At 44.7% G+C, this 19472-nt stretch overlaps 1 protein-coding gene across 1 annotated transcript in view; it reads right to left on the reverse strand.

Moving 5' to 3' along the window:
* The window catches only part of IQCA1 (IQ motif containing with AAA domain 1), a 105232-nt gene that overhangs the window by 7772 nt on the left and 77988 nt on the right, over positions 1-19472 (reverse strand). The window contains exons 13-17 of the mRNA XM_031063815.1: positions 17128-17210; positions 14663-14770; positions 12072-12268; positions 2963-3049; positions 263-440 (exon numbers count right to left, since the gene is read on the reverse strand). Coding sequence (XP_030919675.1) covers positions 263-440; positions 2963-3049; positions 12072-12268; positions 14663-14770; positions 17128-17210 — 653 coding nt within the window. The remainder of the gene's footprint in view (positions 1-262; positions 441-2962; positions 3050-12071; positions 12269-14662; positions 14771-17127; positions 17211-19472) is intronic.

Below are 19472 nucleotides of genomic sequence, written 5' to 3' on the forward strand. Positions count from 1 at the left end.
GGTGGAAACCAGCTCAGCTTGGTGCACACTGAACTCATGGAAAAATGTGAATTGGTGGTGAAGAGTATTTTAAACTCTTTTCCCAGCTTCCACTTTTATTATTTGGCCTTTGGAGTAGCCTGTATTGATTTAACCTACATTTCCAGGACTTGAGACACACCAGGGGCATGACTTGAGCTGAAGGGCAGTTCTGAGGATGACCAGGCAACAAGCAGGAATTTGAAACAGTAGGATTAACCCCAAGGATGACTGAAATACTTGCCAAATCTTGTCAGGTAGTCAGGCTTTGGGACGAGAATGATTTTCTGGTAGACTTTGCAGAAAGGTCCCGGATTGGCATCAAAGGGTCTCCTGGTGGTGCCCACAAGCAGAACCCTGTCCTTGGGTTTCAGAGCCCTCAAGAACTGGGGCAGGAGCCTGGCCAGGCGTTTGAAGTTCACCTGCAGCACGTGGAAACAGGAGAAGGAAAGAGTTGTTAAGGATGCTGACAGCTCAGAGTTAATGAGCTGGAGCTGGACCTGCTGCCTGCAACAGGATTTTGGGTTTTTTTTAATGCTCTGGTTGTATTTGGTATGAGCTGGTGAGATATCAACACAAGTAGGAAGATTCTGCCTCTTCAAATTCAGGTTAACACTCGATTTCTGCTTCTGGTTTTGTGGGTTTGTGCCAGTGCCTTTCACTACTGAATTTATGGTCTGGTTATTCAAAGGCAGGCAGGAAACAATTAATTTAAAGAAGGAAATCCTTATTTCCAGCTCAAGGAGAAATATTGCAGGGACCTGCACACCTGGTGAACCTCAACAGGTGGAAAATTGTAACCTGGTTTGGAATCCTCCCAGCTTTTGGAGGTTATGATTTTCTGACTTCTAAGTGTGAAAAATACACTCCCTATTTTTTGCAGTGCTTTCTAACTTTGCTGAGGCTCTGAGAACAAAGGTTCTGGGAGCTCAGGGTTCATTTCTTTGCCATAATTTACTGCTTGACTTTGTAACACATATTTAACTGCTGCTTACAGAACAGAGGAGCACTGAGCAGAACCTTTTATTTGAGAACCTTTTATATAAAATAGAAATATCATTTATATTTGATAATGTTCAAGTGAATATTGGCCGGAGAAGTTGTGGTGTCATTAGTGTTAATCAATAAGCTTTCCCACAAGTTTTGGGGTAGAGTAGCACTTTTTTTTCCCCCTAAATAAGCTTGTCTTAACACAATACATCTGGTGGGTCATTCCTTTTATTCTCATGGCCATGCATAGCATGACTGATACTTGCTTTGACTTCTGAAGGCTGAGCTTAGCTCATTTTTAGGATGGGCCTGGTCTGGTGGAAGATGTCCCTGCCCTGCAGGAGGTGGAACCAGGTGACTTTTAAGGTCCCTTTCAACCCAAACCATTCTCCAAAATTCCAGCACTCCCAAGGGACCTCTGCCTGTCCTTCCAGGTTCATGCTCTCTCCTCTAAGTGTTGGATGTGCTGTGAACAGTTTGGGATGTTCACAATTCCAAGGATTAAATTCTGGGATTCCAAGCCTGGAGCCAACAGAGTCCCACCAAGGGAAGGTCTTGGGATGGGTACAAGGGCCAGAGGGGACACCCTGGGCTCTGAAGTGGGCAGGACAAGAAAATTTTCCACACAGATGGCAAAGCAAGCAAGGATCATGAGTAATCCAGGCCATTTTGGGCCCCTAATCTTAATTTTAATCCCCATCTGCATTTTCTGTCAGGGTTTGAGCCCAAAAGAAAGGTTCCTTCTCGCTGTGGGGACCACTAAGGGTCCCTCTGATGCCTTGAGAGGCTGACCCAGAACAGAGGCTGGAGAGAGATAAAGAATAAAGTAGGAATTTATTAAAAGGCCTCAATGGATCCACTTTGGGCAGCACAAGAGCCCAGCCAGGGCTACACCCAAGATGGACCCAAAATGGTCACAAAATGGACAACTGGTCACAGGGTCTCTCACTTTTCTAAGTTCTGCTCCACTTGCATATTGGAGTTCATTGTCCAATTACAGCTTTAGCCCATGAAGTCCCATCCTTCTTGTTTTTCTCTCTCCAGCCCATGTTGTTTGTGCTCTTGGGCCTGAGATTTGGATCAGTTGTCCTTGGTCCCCAGCTGGTGTGAAGGGAGCTCGCCATCCTTTAACAGAAACCCAGACCCACACACTAAAGCAGCACAGAATCTGAAAAATAGAAAAGCTCAAACGTGAGGTGTCACCTCTAAGGATCCCTGCACAGCCATCACCTCACCCGGCCCAGGCAGAAGGAACAGCCCCAGCCAAGGTTGGGTTGCCTCCTGTTGCCTTTCCAAAATACAGGCTTGTGACCACCCCACAGACACTCTAAGAAAAAATGGTTTAATTTTTCACATAAAGCTCTAAAACCAAAATATTTTGCAGGCAACAGGAACTGGGGTGGTGGTGTTGCTGTGAATATGGGGCAGAATTTTAGTTTTCTTTCCAATGGGAAAGCCACACAGGAGAGGAAGGAATGGATGCAGTGGCATTAGGACTCCTGGGAACCCAAAGAAAATAATCTGTAATTGTAACTGTTTAACACAGGCTCATTGTTTTTGCAGTGGAAATCTATCCTTGTTACTTTATTGTTCACTTTGGCTCCATCCAATTTCTCAAATTAATAGAGCTGAACAATTTAAGCTCATCTCAACTTTTAGCTTCTTGCCTCATATTTTGAAATTCTCCATTATTCCCTTTTACTTTCCAGTGCACTGATGAGCAGTGACTGGACTATTTTTAAATAAAGCAAGGATAGGTGGAAGAGAGAAATGTGACCTCTTGGGGGCTCTTAAGAAGCCACAAGACTCTCTTAAAAGCTAAAAAAAAAAAAAAGTTAGTGAGACAAGCTATTATCAAGCAAGCTTTGGCAGGTCTGCTCATAGTGGTATGTGCTTTGTGTGGGCTGTAGTGCAACAGGAGAAATTATCTGCACTGAAATAAAGAAGAATTCACCTCTTCTTCTCCCTTCGTTGCCCCTTTGGAATATATTCTCTCAGTGTCTCCAATCCACACCACTGAAGGCTGCAATTCCTTGCCCACCTAGGAGAAAATGGGGGAGAAAAGGCAAGGAGTTGATTAAAACAGCTGCAATTGCATACCTGGGAGCCTGTCACTGTGCTTTTGTATCCAGATTTCAGCAGCTCAATTAGCCTGGCTTCTTTTTTATCCCTGGGAATGTTCAGCAGTGCTTGGCAAATCCAACTCCTTCTAGTTAGGAATGGAGCATTAAGAGCCTACTCCAGACTGGATCATTTTGTCTGCTATGCTTATCTTTAATTTCTCAGCACAAATTCATTGTGTTCCTGCAAAAGGATTTGGCGTTCAATGGAAAATCATGGTCCAAGCACAGCTTTAGGCTGAGGCTGGGATCCCACCCTGCTTTTCTGGATGAGGACACATGCAAGGCATGGCTGCTGCATGAGAGGGAGGGCACTCATCATTAAGCAAAACACTTTGTCAATCTTCTGGCTGAAACATTTAATTTGCAGCGAGCCCAAGAACTAAATTTGAAGGAGGGGGGGGGGGTCATTGTCCAAAACTGGTTTTTTCCTGCTCCAAAGTCGGAGGCACGATACCCCTGGTTCACAGCAGGATGGCAGCAATGCTACAGGCTTTTTCCACATCCTGCACTCTTCCCCATTGCTATAGAAACGCCAGAGGTTGAGCCATTCCAGAGGTTTAGACACTCTGCTGCCAAATTTTAATCACTTTCCAGTGGCTCTCAGAGTTTGCTCAGCAACAAAAAGTGACGGCTTGAGGAGTCAGCGGTAACGAGAGAGAGAGAGACAGGCACAGCTTCCTTCTATGCTGCCTTTTTCTTTTTTTATTATTTTTTTCCTTTAATTCCCCCTAGTTGAAGCTGCTGCTTCCAGGAAGGCAGCTGACAAAACCCAGGGGCTGTGTACATCACAGGCTGCTGGCTGATTGGCAGCCAGGCAGGAGGAATGAAGTTGTGAGCAGCACTGCAGCTGATTTTTGTGGCTGTGTTTCAAAGAGTGAGTGTGGGAGTGCAGGAGGGGTGGGCTGGGGATGGGGGAAGAGCACAGGAAACAAGGGCTGGTCACTTTGTGTGCTGTGCTGCTGATGGGGTGAAGTGGGAGCAATGCCACCTTCAGTGTGTGACCCTTTGATGGGTGGCAGCTGGTCAGTCCTAGAATATGTCAGGTGATACCTCCAAGTCCAGTTGGATTGTAGAATCCTGGAATGGTTGGGGCTGGAAGGGACCTTAAAGCTCATCCCATCCCACCCCTTTGGCACTAGCCCAGGCTGCTCCAAGCCCCATCCAACCTGGCCTTGGACACTTCCAGGGATCCAGGAACAGCCACAGCTTCTCTGGGCACCCTGTGCCAGGGCCTGCCCATCCTCCCAGGGAGGAATTCCTTCCCAATATCCCATCTAAACCCACTCTCTGTCAGTTTAAACCCATTCCCCCTTGTCCTGTCCCTGCAGGCCCTTGTAAATAGCCTTTCTCCATCTTTCTCTTAGTCCTTTCAGGCACTGGAAGTGATGCCTCAGGTTTGAGCTTTTATATTTTTCAGATTCTGTGCTGCTTTAGTGTGTGGGTCTGGGCTTCACATTAGGGGATGGTGAGCTCTCTGCACAGAGCAGGGAGACAAAACAATTCCTTCTCCAGCTGGGGACCAAGGACAAATGATCCAAATCTCAGGCCCAAGAGCCCATAAACAATGTGGGCTGAAGAGAGAAAAACAAGAAGGATGGGACTGCATGGGCTAAAGATGGAATTGGACAATGAACTCCAATATGCAAATGGAGCAGAACTGATAAACATGAGAGAACCTGTGACCTCATGACCATTTTGGTTCATATTGGGTGCAGCCCTGGCTGAGCTCTTGTGCTGCCCAAGATGGATCCATTGAGGCCTTTTAATAAATCCCTGCTTTATTCTTTAGCTGTCTAGTCTCTGTTCTAGGTCAGCCTTCACAAGGCATCAGGAGGGGCTCTAAGGTGACCCCAAAACCTTCTCTTCTCTAGGAGAAGGTGCTCCTTGTAGGAGAGGTGCTCCATCCCTCTGATCAGATTGGTGGCCTCCTCTGGGCTCACTCTAACAGGTCAATGTCCTTCCTGAGCTTTTTCCTTTGGTGGATGGCAGGAACTCAAATATTCAGTGTTAATAGTGAAGATGGAAAAAACTAAAACCAACTTATTAGAAAAGATTTCACATCCCTGGGGAGCCTGTTCAGTGCCTGCTGCTGCAGTGGGAAATAAGGGTGGGGGAAGGTTACAGAGGCTACAAAAGCTGTTGGCAGAGGTTGGACACTGCTGGTGTCTCTCTTTGTCCTTCTGGTGGGGTTACCACAGGCTGGGAGGGGCAGATATTCCTTGTCTGGCTTGGAGGTGGCTTCTGTGCTGAGCAGCCCCCCTGAAATGCAGCCTGAGGTCTGAAACCAGATCATACCTTCATTTTTACAGGACAACGCTCACTGTGGTCACACCTTTCATCTTCTTTGCCCCCTTTGTTTCCACACTAAGTGGAAATAGAATGAATAACTTCAGTTTTGGCCCCTAAAGAGAGAAATTCCCGTGTTTTCTGTTTTGAGGCAAAGAGCTAAATGTAGAAAATGGCCTGAATTTATTTATTGCTCAGAAAAGCTGTGGATGTTCCATCCTGGAAGTGTCCAAGGTCAGGTTGGACATTGGGGCTTGGAGCACCCTGGGAGAGTGGGAGGTGTCCCTGCCATGGCAGGGTGGCACTGGATGAGCTTTAAATCCCTTCCAACCAAACCATTCCATGATTTTTCAGGTGTTAATAGACATTCATACAACCCAATTCAACACACTGTGTTTGAGCCTGGCTGCTCTTCTTGGAAATCCAGATGAGACCCCCAGAATCCACTGGCATCTAATTTAAATTGTTGGCAGATCTGTAGCTGCCTGTATATCCCCCTGTGAAATGCTCCATTTGAATTATCCACGGACAGTTTGAATCCATGGATAATTAAATGCACTGTACATAATTAATTTGTAATTGAAATTTTATTAGCTTTGCTGCAATTCCACAATTTGTTGGAGCTGCCAGCAGATGGCCCCTTAACCCTTCTAATACCACACTGAGTGAGATTTGCTTTTTGAGAAAATCATTATGGGGGAAAAAAAAAATAAAAATCCCTCTCATCCTGCTGTCAAGAGTCACGAAAGATCAAACAGCACTTTTGAAAGCCTTGGGTTCAACTTTTCAAACCTGGAAGCCAGAGTTTAACTGTTAAATTGTTACACTTGAAAATGCAGGAATTTGATTCTTGCCCAGCACATGTTGCATGAGGCTCCTCCAAACTTGAATGATTTGATGGAATTTTTTTTTTTTTTAAGGCCCAAGATTTTTTGGAAGCTCAAGTTATTGCTGAAAACTTAGTGCTCTGTAGTTTATACACCCAGAAATGCTGCACTGAAAGCTGTGATTAGACCTTGTCAGTGGGAGCATCACCAGGTAAATATTCCTGTGCTACAGTGATGATGTCACTGTATTCTGGTTTGTGAGGCAGAAAATGACTTGCAGCAGGATAAATTTAATTTTTAACCTTAGGGTGACACAAGTTCAAGCTGCTTTCTCACAGAAATAATTGCATATTTGAGCACTGTTGATACTTAACACTTCAAGGATCTAAGAATTCCAGCAGGCTGAGCTGCACCAAGAGCAGAATTGTTTTGGATGCTGGAAGAATGGCTCACTGTACTCTTCCCAAATTTTAGCTGTGGTGGGAGAGTCTTGTGGCATGGAAATGCTAATCACACACTGAATTCTGTCAGTGTACCAGGGCAAGCTGCTCAACCTGCCAGAACAATGGTCTGGCTGAAAGGACAACACAGCAGTGGTTATGAACATGAATCAGTGGGAAAAAATTAAATTAATGTCAGACTTCAAATTCCTGTTGCCTCTAAATGCTGGGGTTGTATCATTTAATCTAAATAAACTCCATCACATCCCTTTTTTGGGTGTAACACTTGTTCAGTCACCTGTGAGTTGCTAAAGAGCAGTCCCAAAGAGGCTGATAAGAGTCCCCCAGCACTGATGGTGCTGAAATATTTCTGGACAATATGAATGTCTGTGGCCCTGCACAGCACACACCGCGCTGCTGACACACACACACAGAGCTCCCCTGCTGGCATTTCCTCCTGGCCACCTCTCCCCCAGCCTTTCAGCCTGGCCAGAGCTGCTCTGAGGAGGTTTCCCCAGGTGTGGCTTGGGGCACAAAGAGCTTGGGTGCGCTCTGTGCCCTGGAGAGGGGATGGACCCCGGGAGGGGCTGTGTCCCTCTGCTAGTGGTTAACCCCCTGCTTGGCATTTTTATTGCCTGCAGCTAAACCTCTGAACCACCTGGGCTTTTGTGTCACTGAGTTGTGCATTCTCCCCTCTCCCCTTGCTCCTTTCTGGGTCTGATTTTGATTCCATGCCTCCTTCCCTGCCCTTCCTTGCATCTTTGCTGGATTTTATGGGGACATAGGAGAGCCAATTGGCACAAGCTGGCAGCTCAGGCTCGGAAATGGGGCTTAACTGAAATATTTCAGTATGTAATATTTCAATTATAATTGAAATATCAAATAAATAATATTTCATTAAATTGTTGTATAATATTACATTGAAATTTAAAAAATTAATATTGAAATATTAAAGAAATACTCTTTCATCAAATAGCTACATATTACATAATTATTGCATTATATTATAATGCATAATATATAATTATTATAATAGATAATATCATATAATATGTATAATATATAATATTATCCATATTATTATATTGTCATATTACACATTAGAAATAAATAATATTTACTATTGAAATATTAAATAAATAATATTTCATTACATTGAAATTGTTACATGGTATTACATTGAAATAAATAAGGTTTCAAAATTATTATTTTATAAATAAGATATCAATATTTACTTTATAATAAAAGATATCAATATATTTTATTGAAACAAATGAGATTTCAATGTGGAATATTCTGCTTCACGCTTCAAGGGTGAGTTTTGTTTTGGGGAGGATTTCTGGGAAGTGCTTCTCTGCTGGAGACAGATCCTCCCCTTTTTGCTCTGGAGCAGAGCTGACCTGGCAGGATTCGCTCAAGCTTGGTGTTTGCAGCCTCTTTCAACAGTTTCCCTATTCAATATCCATCTCCCTTACATCTCTGAACAGGCAGATTGAAATGTTGCTGTTTCTGCTCTGGTATGAGAAGTCATTTCCTCTGGATGACATTAAAATGCCTGCCTGGGGTCCCACTCAAGCCTCTCTTGGATCAGGGCTGCTCTGTCTCCTTTGAGTCCCCTCCCTGAGAAGGGGAGGGGGAGAAAAAAGAATTTGGCTTTTGCATCTGAAACAAATTAAAGTTTCATTTTTTCCCCAATCCTATTCACTTGTTTAGGGTGTCTCCCACCAAACAAGCGCCAGCAGCCAACACTTCAGTCATGGAAGGAAAGTTTCCTCATGGTCATTTTATGCTCTCCAGAGTTTCCTTTCATTACAGAAATTCTTTTGTTTGCACATAAGACAGGTAATCAAAAGTGTGAGGTGACTTCCCCTTTCTCACAGAGCACCATAAATCCTTATTTACTAAATCCTGGTTGTGTGGATCAGAATTTAAGAGGCAAAGAGCTGTCATGTTTCCTGTCCTTCACTCACAACTTGCAGTGCCAGGTCTGTATTTTGCTTGACTAACTCTCCATAAAGGCACTTCTGGGAAGCTGGAGTACAAAGCTGCCTTGACAACAGTTGCTGTTTCCAAAAAAAAAGCTGCCCAGAAGTGTCTGGTTATGGAGATTTGGGGAATTTTTAGTGATCTCTGCATACAGGACCCTCAGGTGGGGGGGACTGTGCTGGGTCAGGTAAGACTGAGAGCTGGGAATATTAAATATAAAATATCAGCTGCAAGATGCCAACTACTTCCATGGTTTGCCTGCCACATGTGCCACTGTCCAGTGTGGTCTTACACTATAATAACCACATTTTTGTACCATGATGAAAAATAAACTTTTTGGGCAGGGCAGTTACCGGTGCTCAGCTTTCTCTTGTCAAGGAATTTGTTTTGAATGTGTGTTGTTTTCTTCAGCTTGGGTAGCAGTAAATTCCTGCAGGATACAGGGGATTCCTTGTCCTCTGGTTCCTCATAAAACTCTCTCCTTAATACACAAACACTTTTCCTTGTTGCTACTTGTGCCCATTTCTTTTTGTCCAATATCTGCACACATCTGGGCAAAGTCTGAATCTGTTATCCCATGAAAACCCTGAAAACAGCAGCTAAACTCCCTCTCCCTCCAGCTTTATTTTAGCCCCAAACAGCTGGATTTGTCCAGATGTGTCTCACACTCCTGCTCTCCCCTAGAGCTGCTTGTCAAGGCCTGTTTTATCAGGGCAGCCCAATACTGCACACAACGTCCAGTTGTGGTCTCACAAATGCCCAATAACAGGCAATAATTGATTATTTTAAGATGTTTGCTATATTCTTGCTGGTACAGGAATAGAACTCTTGCAATGTAATGACAAGAAATGGTGACCCCGACGTGATTTGGGATTGTAGGGGGATAGAACATAAGTAAACAAAGGTACTAGCGAAAGTAATCTTACCCCCCAAAGAGTTGCAGCTGGGTTAATTATTAAAGATTAGGATCAGGCCTGATTTTAACAGGCCACGCCTGTAGCCAATAATAAGAGTGTTATAAAAGAGTGGATTGGGTGGTTGAGGGGGAATTGGAGGAATTGGAGTCATTTGGCTACTGTGAGGACAAGGAAGAGTCAGTGCCTAGAGGAGCTGCTTACAAGAAACATCAAGGAGGTACAAAATTCTAGCAATATGGAACTCTTGCAATGTAATGACAACACTCCAAGCTCCATCCAACCTGGCCTTGGACACTTCCATGGATCCAGGGGCAGCCACAGCTGCTCTGGGCACCCTGTGCCTGAGCCTGCCCACCCTCACAGGGAAGGATTGAATGCCCAGGAGAGAGCAACCCTGTGCTGTTGAAGCAGCAGGGTTTGCTGCAGTGGGAACAAGTCACCTTTTGGCAAGCAAGGGTGCCAGGGATGGTGCCTCCTTTCCTGTGCCTGCTCAGCATTCCTGTGGGAATTTATAAAATTAGAGGGTTTTGGGAAAGCTGTGAAAGTTGTGCTTATAGTGATTGGATAAAACTACTGTTAATATGCTTTTACTTTATGTGGTTAGTCAAAAAACTTTTAAAAGAAGTTGTAACATTAAGTTCTTAGCCTACTGCCTAAAATGTAAGCTGATAGCATCTTCCCATTGTCATAACCATATAATAAAACTGCTGCTAAAAAACAAAACAACTCAAGACATGTTCCTAGCAATCCCATCCTGTTTGTGATTTGTACATAAACCCCAACCAACAACACATTCCCACTCTGTCTCCATGGCTGCTCCAGGTAAATTCATCCTGGGCTGTGACAAATATGATCCATTACCTGGGAAAGCCTCACACTGGGAAAACAGCCCTGGAGAGCCTTAATTCCATGAGATTGTGAGCAACTCCATCCCAGGAACTCACAGGGGCTCACTGAAGTGTCACTGTCCTTTGCAAGAGAGAAATAAGCTTGGACTGCTCCCCACGATGTTGAGGAAGGAGCTGGAGAAGTGTTTCCAGTTATTTTTAATTAATGTGGAAAAATCTAAGGGTTTGAATGTACCTGTAGGCATGATGTGTGTGTATATTCTTATTAATGTGTATAAATATACATGATGTGTGTGTATTCTTATTAATGTGTATAAATATACATTTTATGCATGCTCCTCTTGTTGTTCATATTGTTTATATGCAAGTATACAAAACCTCCTTGCTATCTTCAGCTGGAACCTTGTCCAGGAGTACAAAGGCTTCCCTGATTTCTCCTGTGCCCCAAGCCCTTGTGCTCTGGCAGGGACTGGCCTGCAGCCAGAGCTGAGCTCTGCCATGGGTGAGGGCAGAGAAATGGAGGGCAGAAAGGTGAAATGTGCAGAGAAGAGGGACTGCTAGCTAAGGATAATGGCTCTGAATCGTGCCAGGCCCAGTGCCAGTGCCACAGCATCACAGGTGTGTGATCACAGCACTGCCACCCCTCCCTTGGCACCACCTCCTCAGGGGTGGCTTTGCTCACCTGTCACAAAACCTGCTCCAACACTGGATTCCATAAAATACAGCTGATAGATCCCCAGCAAAGCCAATTTTAGTAGACCACTGGCACTGGAAAAACATTCCCTTTGGCTTTTTCCTAATTTTTTTATTTGTCTGGAAATGTTTACCAGCTCTCATCCAGAGCAGAAATGCTAAGGACTTAGAATCTGGAAGAAATCTTGCCAGGATAGTGTTATTTTTTAATTATTTTTTTTTAGGAGGAGGGTTTGGGCTGTGTTCTTCACAGTTCATACGCCTGCTTTCATTTCCAGACTTCCCATACATTTCTGTTCCTGTAATCCTGAACCAGGATTCCTTCTTTTGAAGAACTTGCTGATAGGTAAACAGAGAGCAATACAGGGGAGAGAGCTCTTGTCCAGCAACAGCCCCAGAGAGGAAATTTCTGACCACCCCCAGCCTAGCATTTGATTAAATGCTGCATGGCAAGCATTCCTGGCTGATGTGCACATAAACAGAGAACAGAATTTTCTTTATCTGTGCTGCTTTTCATATTCAAGGTAACACAAAGCTCCCATAAATCTTAATGTGAAAAATATGGCTGCTCCCAGTGATTTCTCCTGGGGCATTAAATCCTCTGCAGAGCTGCACACACTGGCTGTCAACAAGTGGTTTCACAGAATCACAGACCCATTTTGGTTGGAAAAGACCTCTAAAATCAAGTCCAACCTTTGACTTATCACCACCTCTCAATTAGTCCAGAGCACTGAGTGCCATGTCCAGCTGTTCCTTGGACTCCCCATTCCCTGGGCAGCCCTTTCCACAAAGAAATTCCTCCTGGAACACTCGAAGGCAAGGAAGGAACTCCAAATTGGGCTGAGCAGCTTTGCCCAAGCTGTGTATTCCTTGTTATGGAGGAATTGCAATTCTCTGTTTGTCCCACAAAAGAACTGGATCACCTTTGTGGAGAATTGCCCACCTTGAGAATCATGTGAAGCACCATGATGAGGCCATCCTTGCCTGGATACTTCCCAGTGTTGGAAGGAGTGAGGCTGAAGAGGTTGGCTCCTGCTTCTGTGCAGATGGCATGGACCAACATTTTCTTTCCAACACCTGCAGGTCCTGCCAGCAACAGGGATTTCACCAGAGGAGCATTCTCATGGACAGTTTGGGAACCTGTAAAAAGTCATAAGGCACTATTATTGCTTTCATTTAAATCTGCCATAAAGGTAATGGAGTGATTCCTCCTTTTTTATTCACCATAAATAATTGATAACATGAATTAATTGTTTCCTTCCTATGGCATGAGTGCTCTTGAGTTCAATTCTGTATAACCTGAGCTGAGAGCCCAGCAGATTTAACATCTCTCTTTAGAACAAGACTCACCCACCCTTATTTGTACCTCTTGGTGGGGAAACTTCACTTTTAAACCCATGTGAGCTAAAAGAATGATTTTGAGAGCAGAGGAAATGTGAGTGCCAGGGTTGCTGTGCCTGCTCAGCATTCCCACTCCATGGCTGCTCCAGGTAAATTCACTCTGGCTGTGACAAATATGATCCATCACCTGGGAAAGCCTCACCTTGGGAAAACACAAGCACAGGCAGATTTAGGTGGTTGGTGGGGATGGAACTGTCTTCCCTGCAGCTGCCACCACATGAACTGGGGACAGGGGAACCTCCAGAGGTGGAAGTAGCAGGAAATATCAAATGTTTTGTCCATGCCCACTTTGCCTCGATGCCTAAAGATGTTCTGTGTCAATAGTGGGGCTGTCTAAATGTGTTTGAAAATCTCTGGGAGCATCCACTGCATCTGGAGGTCTTTCAGCCTGGTGTCCATCAGATTGTGGGAGTGAAACTGGCCCCAGAACTGATGGGCTGCAGAGGGAGCCTTTGCCTTAGCCTGGAGAAGCCCTCTGGCTTAATGGGGATGGCTGCTATTTAAAACAATTCCAATCAGGGTGGTTATCTGTGTCCTAATGGTTTAACATCCCAAATAAATGGCAGGGAACTGAGCACAGAGACAAATGCCATTATTCCAGCACAGTGCAGGGTGTAGGAAGTTGTCAGCCACCCAGGCTTTATTAATATTTGGTCATTCCACAGCAATCCATTACTATTGCACAAAGATTTATTAGGAGGGGAGCAGCAGGCTCCTCTGTGTTAAAAATGAAGTATAGCTTCTACTATTCTTTCTCCTTTCAGCTGCTTGTAATTTTCTTAATGCCATTTAAGCTGGGGCTTTCCTTGCCATCAGGTGGCTATTTTGAGAAAAACTTTCACTTCTGTGATACACAATTATCTCATGATGAACTAGTTTGGAGACCAATTAAGTGAAATGTCATCTGTAACAGATCACCCCATAGGTGAAACCATTCCTGTACCTATTTTTTTTTTGGCTCACGTAATAGCTTTTGTTACTCAAAGGCATTTTTCAAACTGCTCTTCCAAGCACCTTTTGTTTGTTTAACTAGTCCAGGGTCTCCTCTCCCTAGAATTTTTGCCAATTGTATAAATGGCAGAAAATTTATGGGTTCTCTTGATTAAGGGGTGTCTCAGGGCTTGATTTCCCTAGATCAGATGGTGTCAAAACACAGCTTTGGAGGAGCCTGGGGACATGTGAAATACATTGTGCAGGCAGGGATAACTGCTGAGCTCTCTCAGCTGATTGCAGTCAGACCTTCAGCCTTACCCCAAACCAGCTGAGGGTGCTGTCCCAGGTGGGAAGAGCCCCATTCAGGCTGAGGAGAGAATAACCTGAGCACTTTGGAAGGAGGGGAAAACAGAAATTCTGTGTTTGCTCTGTGTTCCAGGGTGGGAGGCAGGCAGATGGTGGTGATTTTGCCCTCTAAGGGGGATGAGCAGACACTGACACAACCTGGAGGAGTTAAAATCTCCCTGAGATCCACTCAGGAATGGAAAAGGATGCAAGTGAAGTATTGAGGCTGCAAAATCCAATCAGGAGTGGAAAGGGGCTCAAACGAGGTTTTGATACAGGCCCCCTAGACAGGCACTTCTTGCAATCACTGGAGTTTGGCACAATGCCATTGCCAAGTGAAAAATGGGGTAGATTTTACATTAAAAGCAAACAACCTGACCCAGCAAAGCCTTGCTAGATATTGGCTAAGCCTGGCATTAAAACTGCAAGGGCATTTACAAGTGTTCTCTGCGATGTTCAAAATGTATCCAGACTAATTCCTCCAACGATTGCACTGTGCAGCACCAGTAACATTAGCCAGCTTGTAAAAGGTAAATTGCAACCTTAGCCCTTCCCTTAACTTGATTAATTTTGATCACTGGAGCTTGTTTTAGCTATTATCTTTCCCAAGTGGTTTCCCTTGATGTGCTGCCATTCACAAACTGTTGCCAGGCAAGCAGAGATGGGCTGGGGAGGGGACGCCTGCCTCTCTGCACTGTTCAAGTGCACAGCCCTCACTCTGAAGGCTTCATTGAAAAACAATTAGACTGCAAAATGCTTCAGATTGCCACTAATCAACCCTGTCAAAGCCAGTAAAATGCACTTTCTGGCAGGAAGCAAAGCCTCAGAGCGTTTTGCTCTCTGGTGTGCTCTTACCCAAGGGCAGTATTCCGTAGAGTGCCACGAGCTGCCTGACTTCTGGGATGGAGGGCAGGGGCTGGGCCCCTGTCTCACGAAGGAGGCTCCTCACACAGTCGTCGTAGCCTGTGAGGAGGAAGCAGGAGCTCAGCAAACGTGCCAGTGTTGCTGCAGAAAGCATCACTCAGGCAATGAGGAGCTGCCACAGCGCGGGGCTGGAACGCACACCCAGCAGAGCCAGGCTCAGGGACTCAAGCTGGGCAATCTTCTGGAGGAACGTGGCCCTGAGAAAGGTGAAGTGCAGAGGGAAATTGGAGCTGAGCAGGCTGTGGAAATTGTTCAGCAGAGAGCAGACGGTTTCCAGTAACCTTTGAAAGGAACTTTGTGGAGAAGAATCATTAGCAGTGCCATAAATCACGCTGCTGGCAAAGCATTCCTGGATTTGGGATTTTGCAGGGCTAGAATCCCAGTGAACCATGAGCTCTCAGAAGGATTTCAAAAAGGGGGAAAAGCTAGTTTAACAAGCTTTTCCCTGGCTGGGTCCCATCTCAGCTCCTCACTGTGTGTGTCACCTCATTTGGTGGGGCCCTCTGCTTTGCAGTTCACCTCTTCTTTTTTTCCTCCCTTTTGTTCAAAAAAACCTCCACAAAACAACCCAAGGAAACTAAAAATCCCCGACATGAGCTGAAAGGATTTAATCCTGCCTTGGCTCTGGTTGCAGAGCTATAATCACATTGCTTGCCCTGTCAAAGCCCATATCCAAGCCATGTTGGAGAACAAAGATACAGCAGGATGGGCCACAAGCAGGAAAACCAGTTGTGATGCAGTCAGCGATTATTTTTAGCATAAATTACATGTCATTATGGTGATTATTATTGAAAAATAATAATATATTATGTTTTACTGGAGATAAAAAGGCAGAGGGCAAGAGGCCTCTGGAGCAGAGGCAAATTAGCAATGGTTAAGAGCAAAAGTGGAGGTATAATTTGGGGGCAAAAAGGCAGAGAAGGCCTGGTGCAACTGCCCCCTCCCCTCTGAAGAATAAAATTAATTTCAGGTTTTATCTTTTATTTAAGGAGAAATCAAAAGAACGGGATAGGAATTAATCTTCACAGATTTAATTAGAAGGCATCAAAGGGTTTAATTGCAACTGCACATAAATCACAGTGGATATTCTCTGACTAATTTAGATAAGGTCACCAAGAAAATTAGTTCAGTGATGTCAGTTTGTCATAGAGGGGGGACATTTCAGTGCCTTTAGTGGCTGTGTAGCACAGTTCCACTCTTTGTCCTTTCCCCAGGAACTGGAAGTGACCTTCCTTGGGCTCCAGCCATGGAAAGCTGAGCAGATGAAGGCTTCTTTCTCTGCAGGCTTTGACTGTGTCCTTGGAGCCTCCAAGAGAGTTTTTCTGGATTTCAAAAAATGGTTGGAGATGTGCTGTTTTAAAAGCATTTGTGCTGGGGGAATGTTTGTTGGACAAAAGTGACCTTGACAGGTTGGGAGAACAAAGGAAGAATGAAAATCTTCCTTTACTTGCTGGTCTCTAATGAGCACGAAATGGATGGGACATTTAATTGAGAGAATTAACAGCTCTTCAGAGCAATGGGCAGAGGCTCTGCAGGCTGAACTGGTGCTTCTAAGAGTTTATATAAACATGGCACCTGGGGGTGACAGAAGAGAATTTGTCTTTTCTGCCTTGGCCTTGTACTATCAGCCCGTAGCACTTCTGCTTCTGGATAGCTGCAAATTCAAACCATGGCCTTTGAAATACCTGAATTTGGGGTTTTTTTGCTGTTAAGATGCTGTGATTTCACTGTGTGTCACCAAATGTTTGTGGGCATGGTTTAGACCCCTCTGAAGTCTGCAAATGTGGGGTTTGGAGTTTTTCTCACCCCTTTTTTTCTCTGTAGAGCATAGATAAGCAGGTCTGGCTGCAGTTGCAGTAACAGAAACCAGACAGGAGGAGTGTGAAATGCAGAACTAGGCAGAGACACATCTTACTCACATGAAGGGCCAGATATGCCTCAAAGCACTGCTCAAAGTTCACGGGCAGTCAGGGAGGTGCAGGGAAGGGGCTGAGCCTTTACAAAAGGCAACAAAAGCTGGAGGTACAATTTTTGCTGCCCTCTGGGAAATATTCTGCATTATGGATTATGACTCTGTTAGACTGGCACTGTCTTGCCACTGCCTGGCAAGGGCTCCTTAAAGGGTGTTGTGGTTCCAGCTCCAAGTGGCTGTGACATCCACAACCCTTCAAGGCTGCTGCTGTTGCTGCCTGGAGTCAAACACCAGCTCTGCCAACAGGTCCTGCCTTCAGTAGCAGAAGTGAAAGCTCCTGAGCAGCCTTGATTTGCATACCTGGCTTTAGATATTCAAAGTGCAGTGACCTGAACTCAGTCCTGACTGAAAATAGTGGTTAGTGAAGGTGGAATGGCTGGAGGTTTGCTCATACACCACATTTGCTCTAAAAGGGGTACTTTACCCATGTAGTCAGAGAGATTCACATTCTTGACTTGGATGAGCAATCTTTCTTCTGCAAGTTGCTGGTACAGGGAATCAATGGTCCTGCAGGCAAGAGACATCACTCAGAAATGGTCAGGAAAAGCTCAGTGCTCTCTGAACTGAGCCAGCCTGGGGGTTATTTCTTTGCCCAGCTTTATAAATGCCCTCTGTGGCTCAGAGGTAGCATGATTAGTGCCATCAGTGTGAAATCAATAAGCACAGTCTCTGTCTTGTGCTCAGCAATGTTTTCCCTCCCTCACAGGCTGGGTCTCCCTCTCCGGCTGACTCCATTTACCCATTTCAGGTGATGCCAGATCAGTTATGACTTGTGTAATGGACTCATTCATTAATATCAATTACTGGGAAATTATTTTTAAATTACACAATAATGGCAATCCTAACACTACTATACCTGTTCACCCAGCTCTCCAATTAGTACTAATTCATTAATTCTTCTTGGAATTTATTGTGTTGGCAACAGACAGCCTCATCTCTCTGGGAACACACTGGGAATGCCTCACTCAGATCCACCACCTGCAGGGTTGTGGTCAGAGGGGGATTGGGGCAGAAACGTCCAGTGGGAAGTGTTGTCCCATCCCTGGAAGTGCCCAGGGCCAGGCTGGACAGGGCTTGGAGCAACCTGGGACAGTGGGAGGTATCCCTGCCCATGGCATGGGTGGAGCTGGATGAGTTTTGGGGCCTGCTCCAACCCAAACCAGTTTGGGATTCCATCAAATGGGCAAAAGTTCCCCACTGGAAGATTCTCCCTATCTCCACTAGTGGCTGGAAGTAGATCCCAATAATGAAGGAGTTAAAACACTTAAATTTGTGTGTGGTTTTCTATTGATGTGGATCTTCTCTACACTCTCTTTTGGAATTCTAAGTATTAATTTCAAGGACATTTCTGGCACTTGGTTTTATAGAGCAATACTGCTTCCAGGATGATGAAAACTGAATAAACCTGTCGGAAACTCTCAGTGTATTGACAGCAGAAACAATATTGATTTTAGTCTTTTTAGATCTCTCAGTGTTTTTCCACACTTTTCACATTCTTTCCCTTCAATTATTCTGTCTTTCTCACCTACCTTAATTGGGATGTCCTGGTCTGGCTACAATAAATATATTTAATAGTGCCTCTCAGCTGGCTAATAAACCTCCAGGTATAATTTGAGGTCTGCAGCCTTTTTTTCCATTTCAGCTGAGGAGTTTTATGTTTATGCAGTCTTAGTGGCACAATTAATGTAGGAGCAGCGATAAGCAAATCCAAAATTTAATGCACCTTCAACAAGGTTGATTTTGCTGCTCTGACTCTTGCTTTCATCCTCAGTGGTTTTATGTTGAGAAAATGCATCATAAACCAGGCAGAGAGTGGAATGGGACTAACCTGGCAGCTCTGGTGGGAGCAGAACTTCTACTTTTCCTGGTTTATTATTTTTACTGTGCCAGTTAAATGATGCATGTCCTCTCCAAGGGGAGGGTGATGTGACCAGTCTGTGCTGACTGGAGCCCCCTGTGCCCCTTCATTGGGCAAAAAGGGAGATTTTGAATCTGTTATTCAGCCCCTCTCTGGGTTATTTCTGAAATGCTCAGCAAGGAAGAGCAAAGCAGTGAGCCAAAATAAAGCCAGATAAAAAGCCAGCTACTAAAGAGCTCATGTTTTCAGCTGGCTGCATGGTAAGTTTATATCTAAAGAAGCAGATTTGTGCAAGAGCAGTTTTAAAAGCAGGGAATATATCAGATTTTGGCACTGTTCTGTAGGAGAGTTAGAGTCCTGCTCTGTTAGAATCCATGAGACATGGATTTTAAATTTTAAATTTTAATTTTTTAAAATATATTTTAAAGCAGGTAAAGAGATCATTGGCTGATTGTGTGGTGCCAGCACCCAAACGATGGAGTCCAGGTCTGGCTGCTCTGGCACGAATGGGTTTGTGGGTGAATTTCACTGATTGTGTTTGGCACTGTCCTGTTCTCCAGCCCTGCTCCTGGATCAGCTGCTCCCTGTGGAGATGTGCACAGGTGAAAAATGGCTGGATTTTCAGGGAACACATCACTCTCATTGAAAATGGCAGGGCAGACGAAGAAATCCTCTCAAATCCTCCAAATAAAATAAGAACGCTCTAAAGAGCAAGGGTCCACAAGAAGTGGCCAGGTCTGCCAGGACTCTTACTGATCCATGAGACTGATTTATGGCATGTACACCACAGCTCAGCCATCAAGGGGATTTGAGGAGTGTCTGCAGCCTCCCTTACTGGGACGGAAAATCTGAGAGCCAACAAACCAGCCAGGTGTTTCTGCACCTGCAGAGGGGGGAGAGAGGCACACAGG

Source organism: Geospiza fortis, unplaced genomic scaffold (assembly GCF_000277835.1).
Source record: "Geospiza fortis unplaced genomic scaffold, GeoFor_1.0 scaffold179, whole genome shotgun sequence".
NCBI lineage: Eukaryota > Metazoa > Chordata > Aves > Passeriformes > Thraupidae > Geospiza > Geospiza fortis.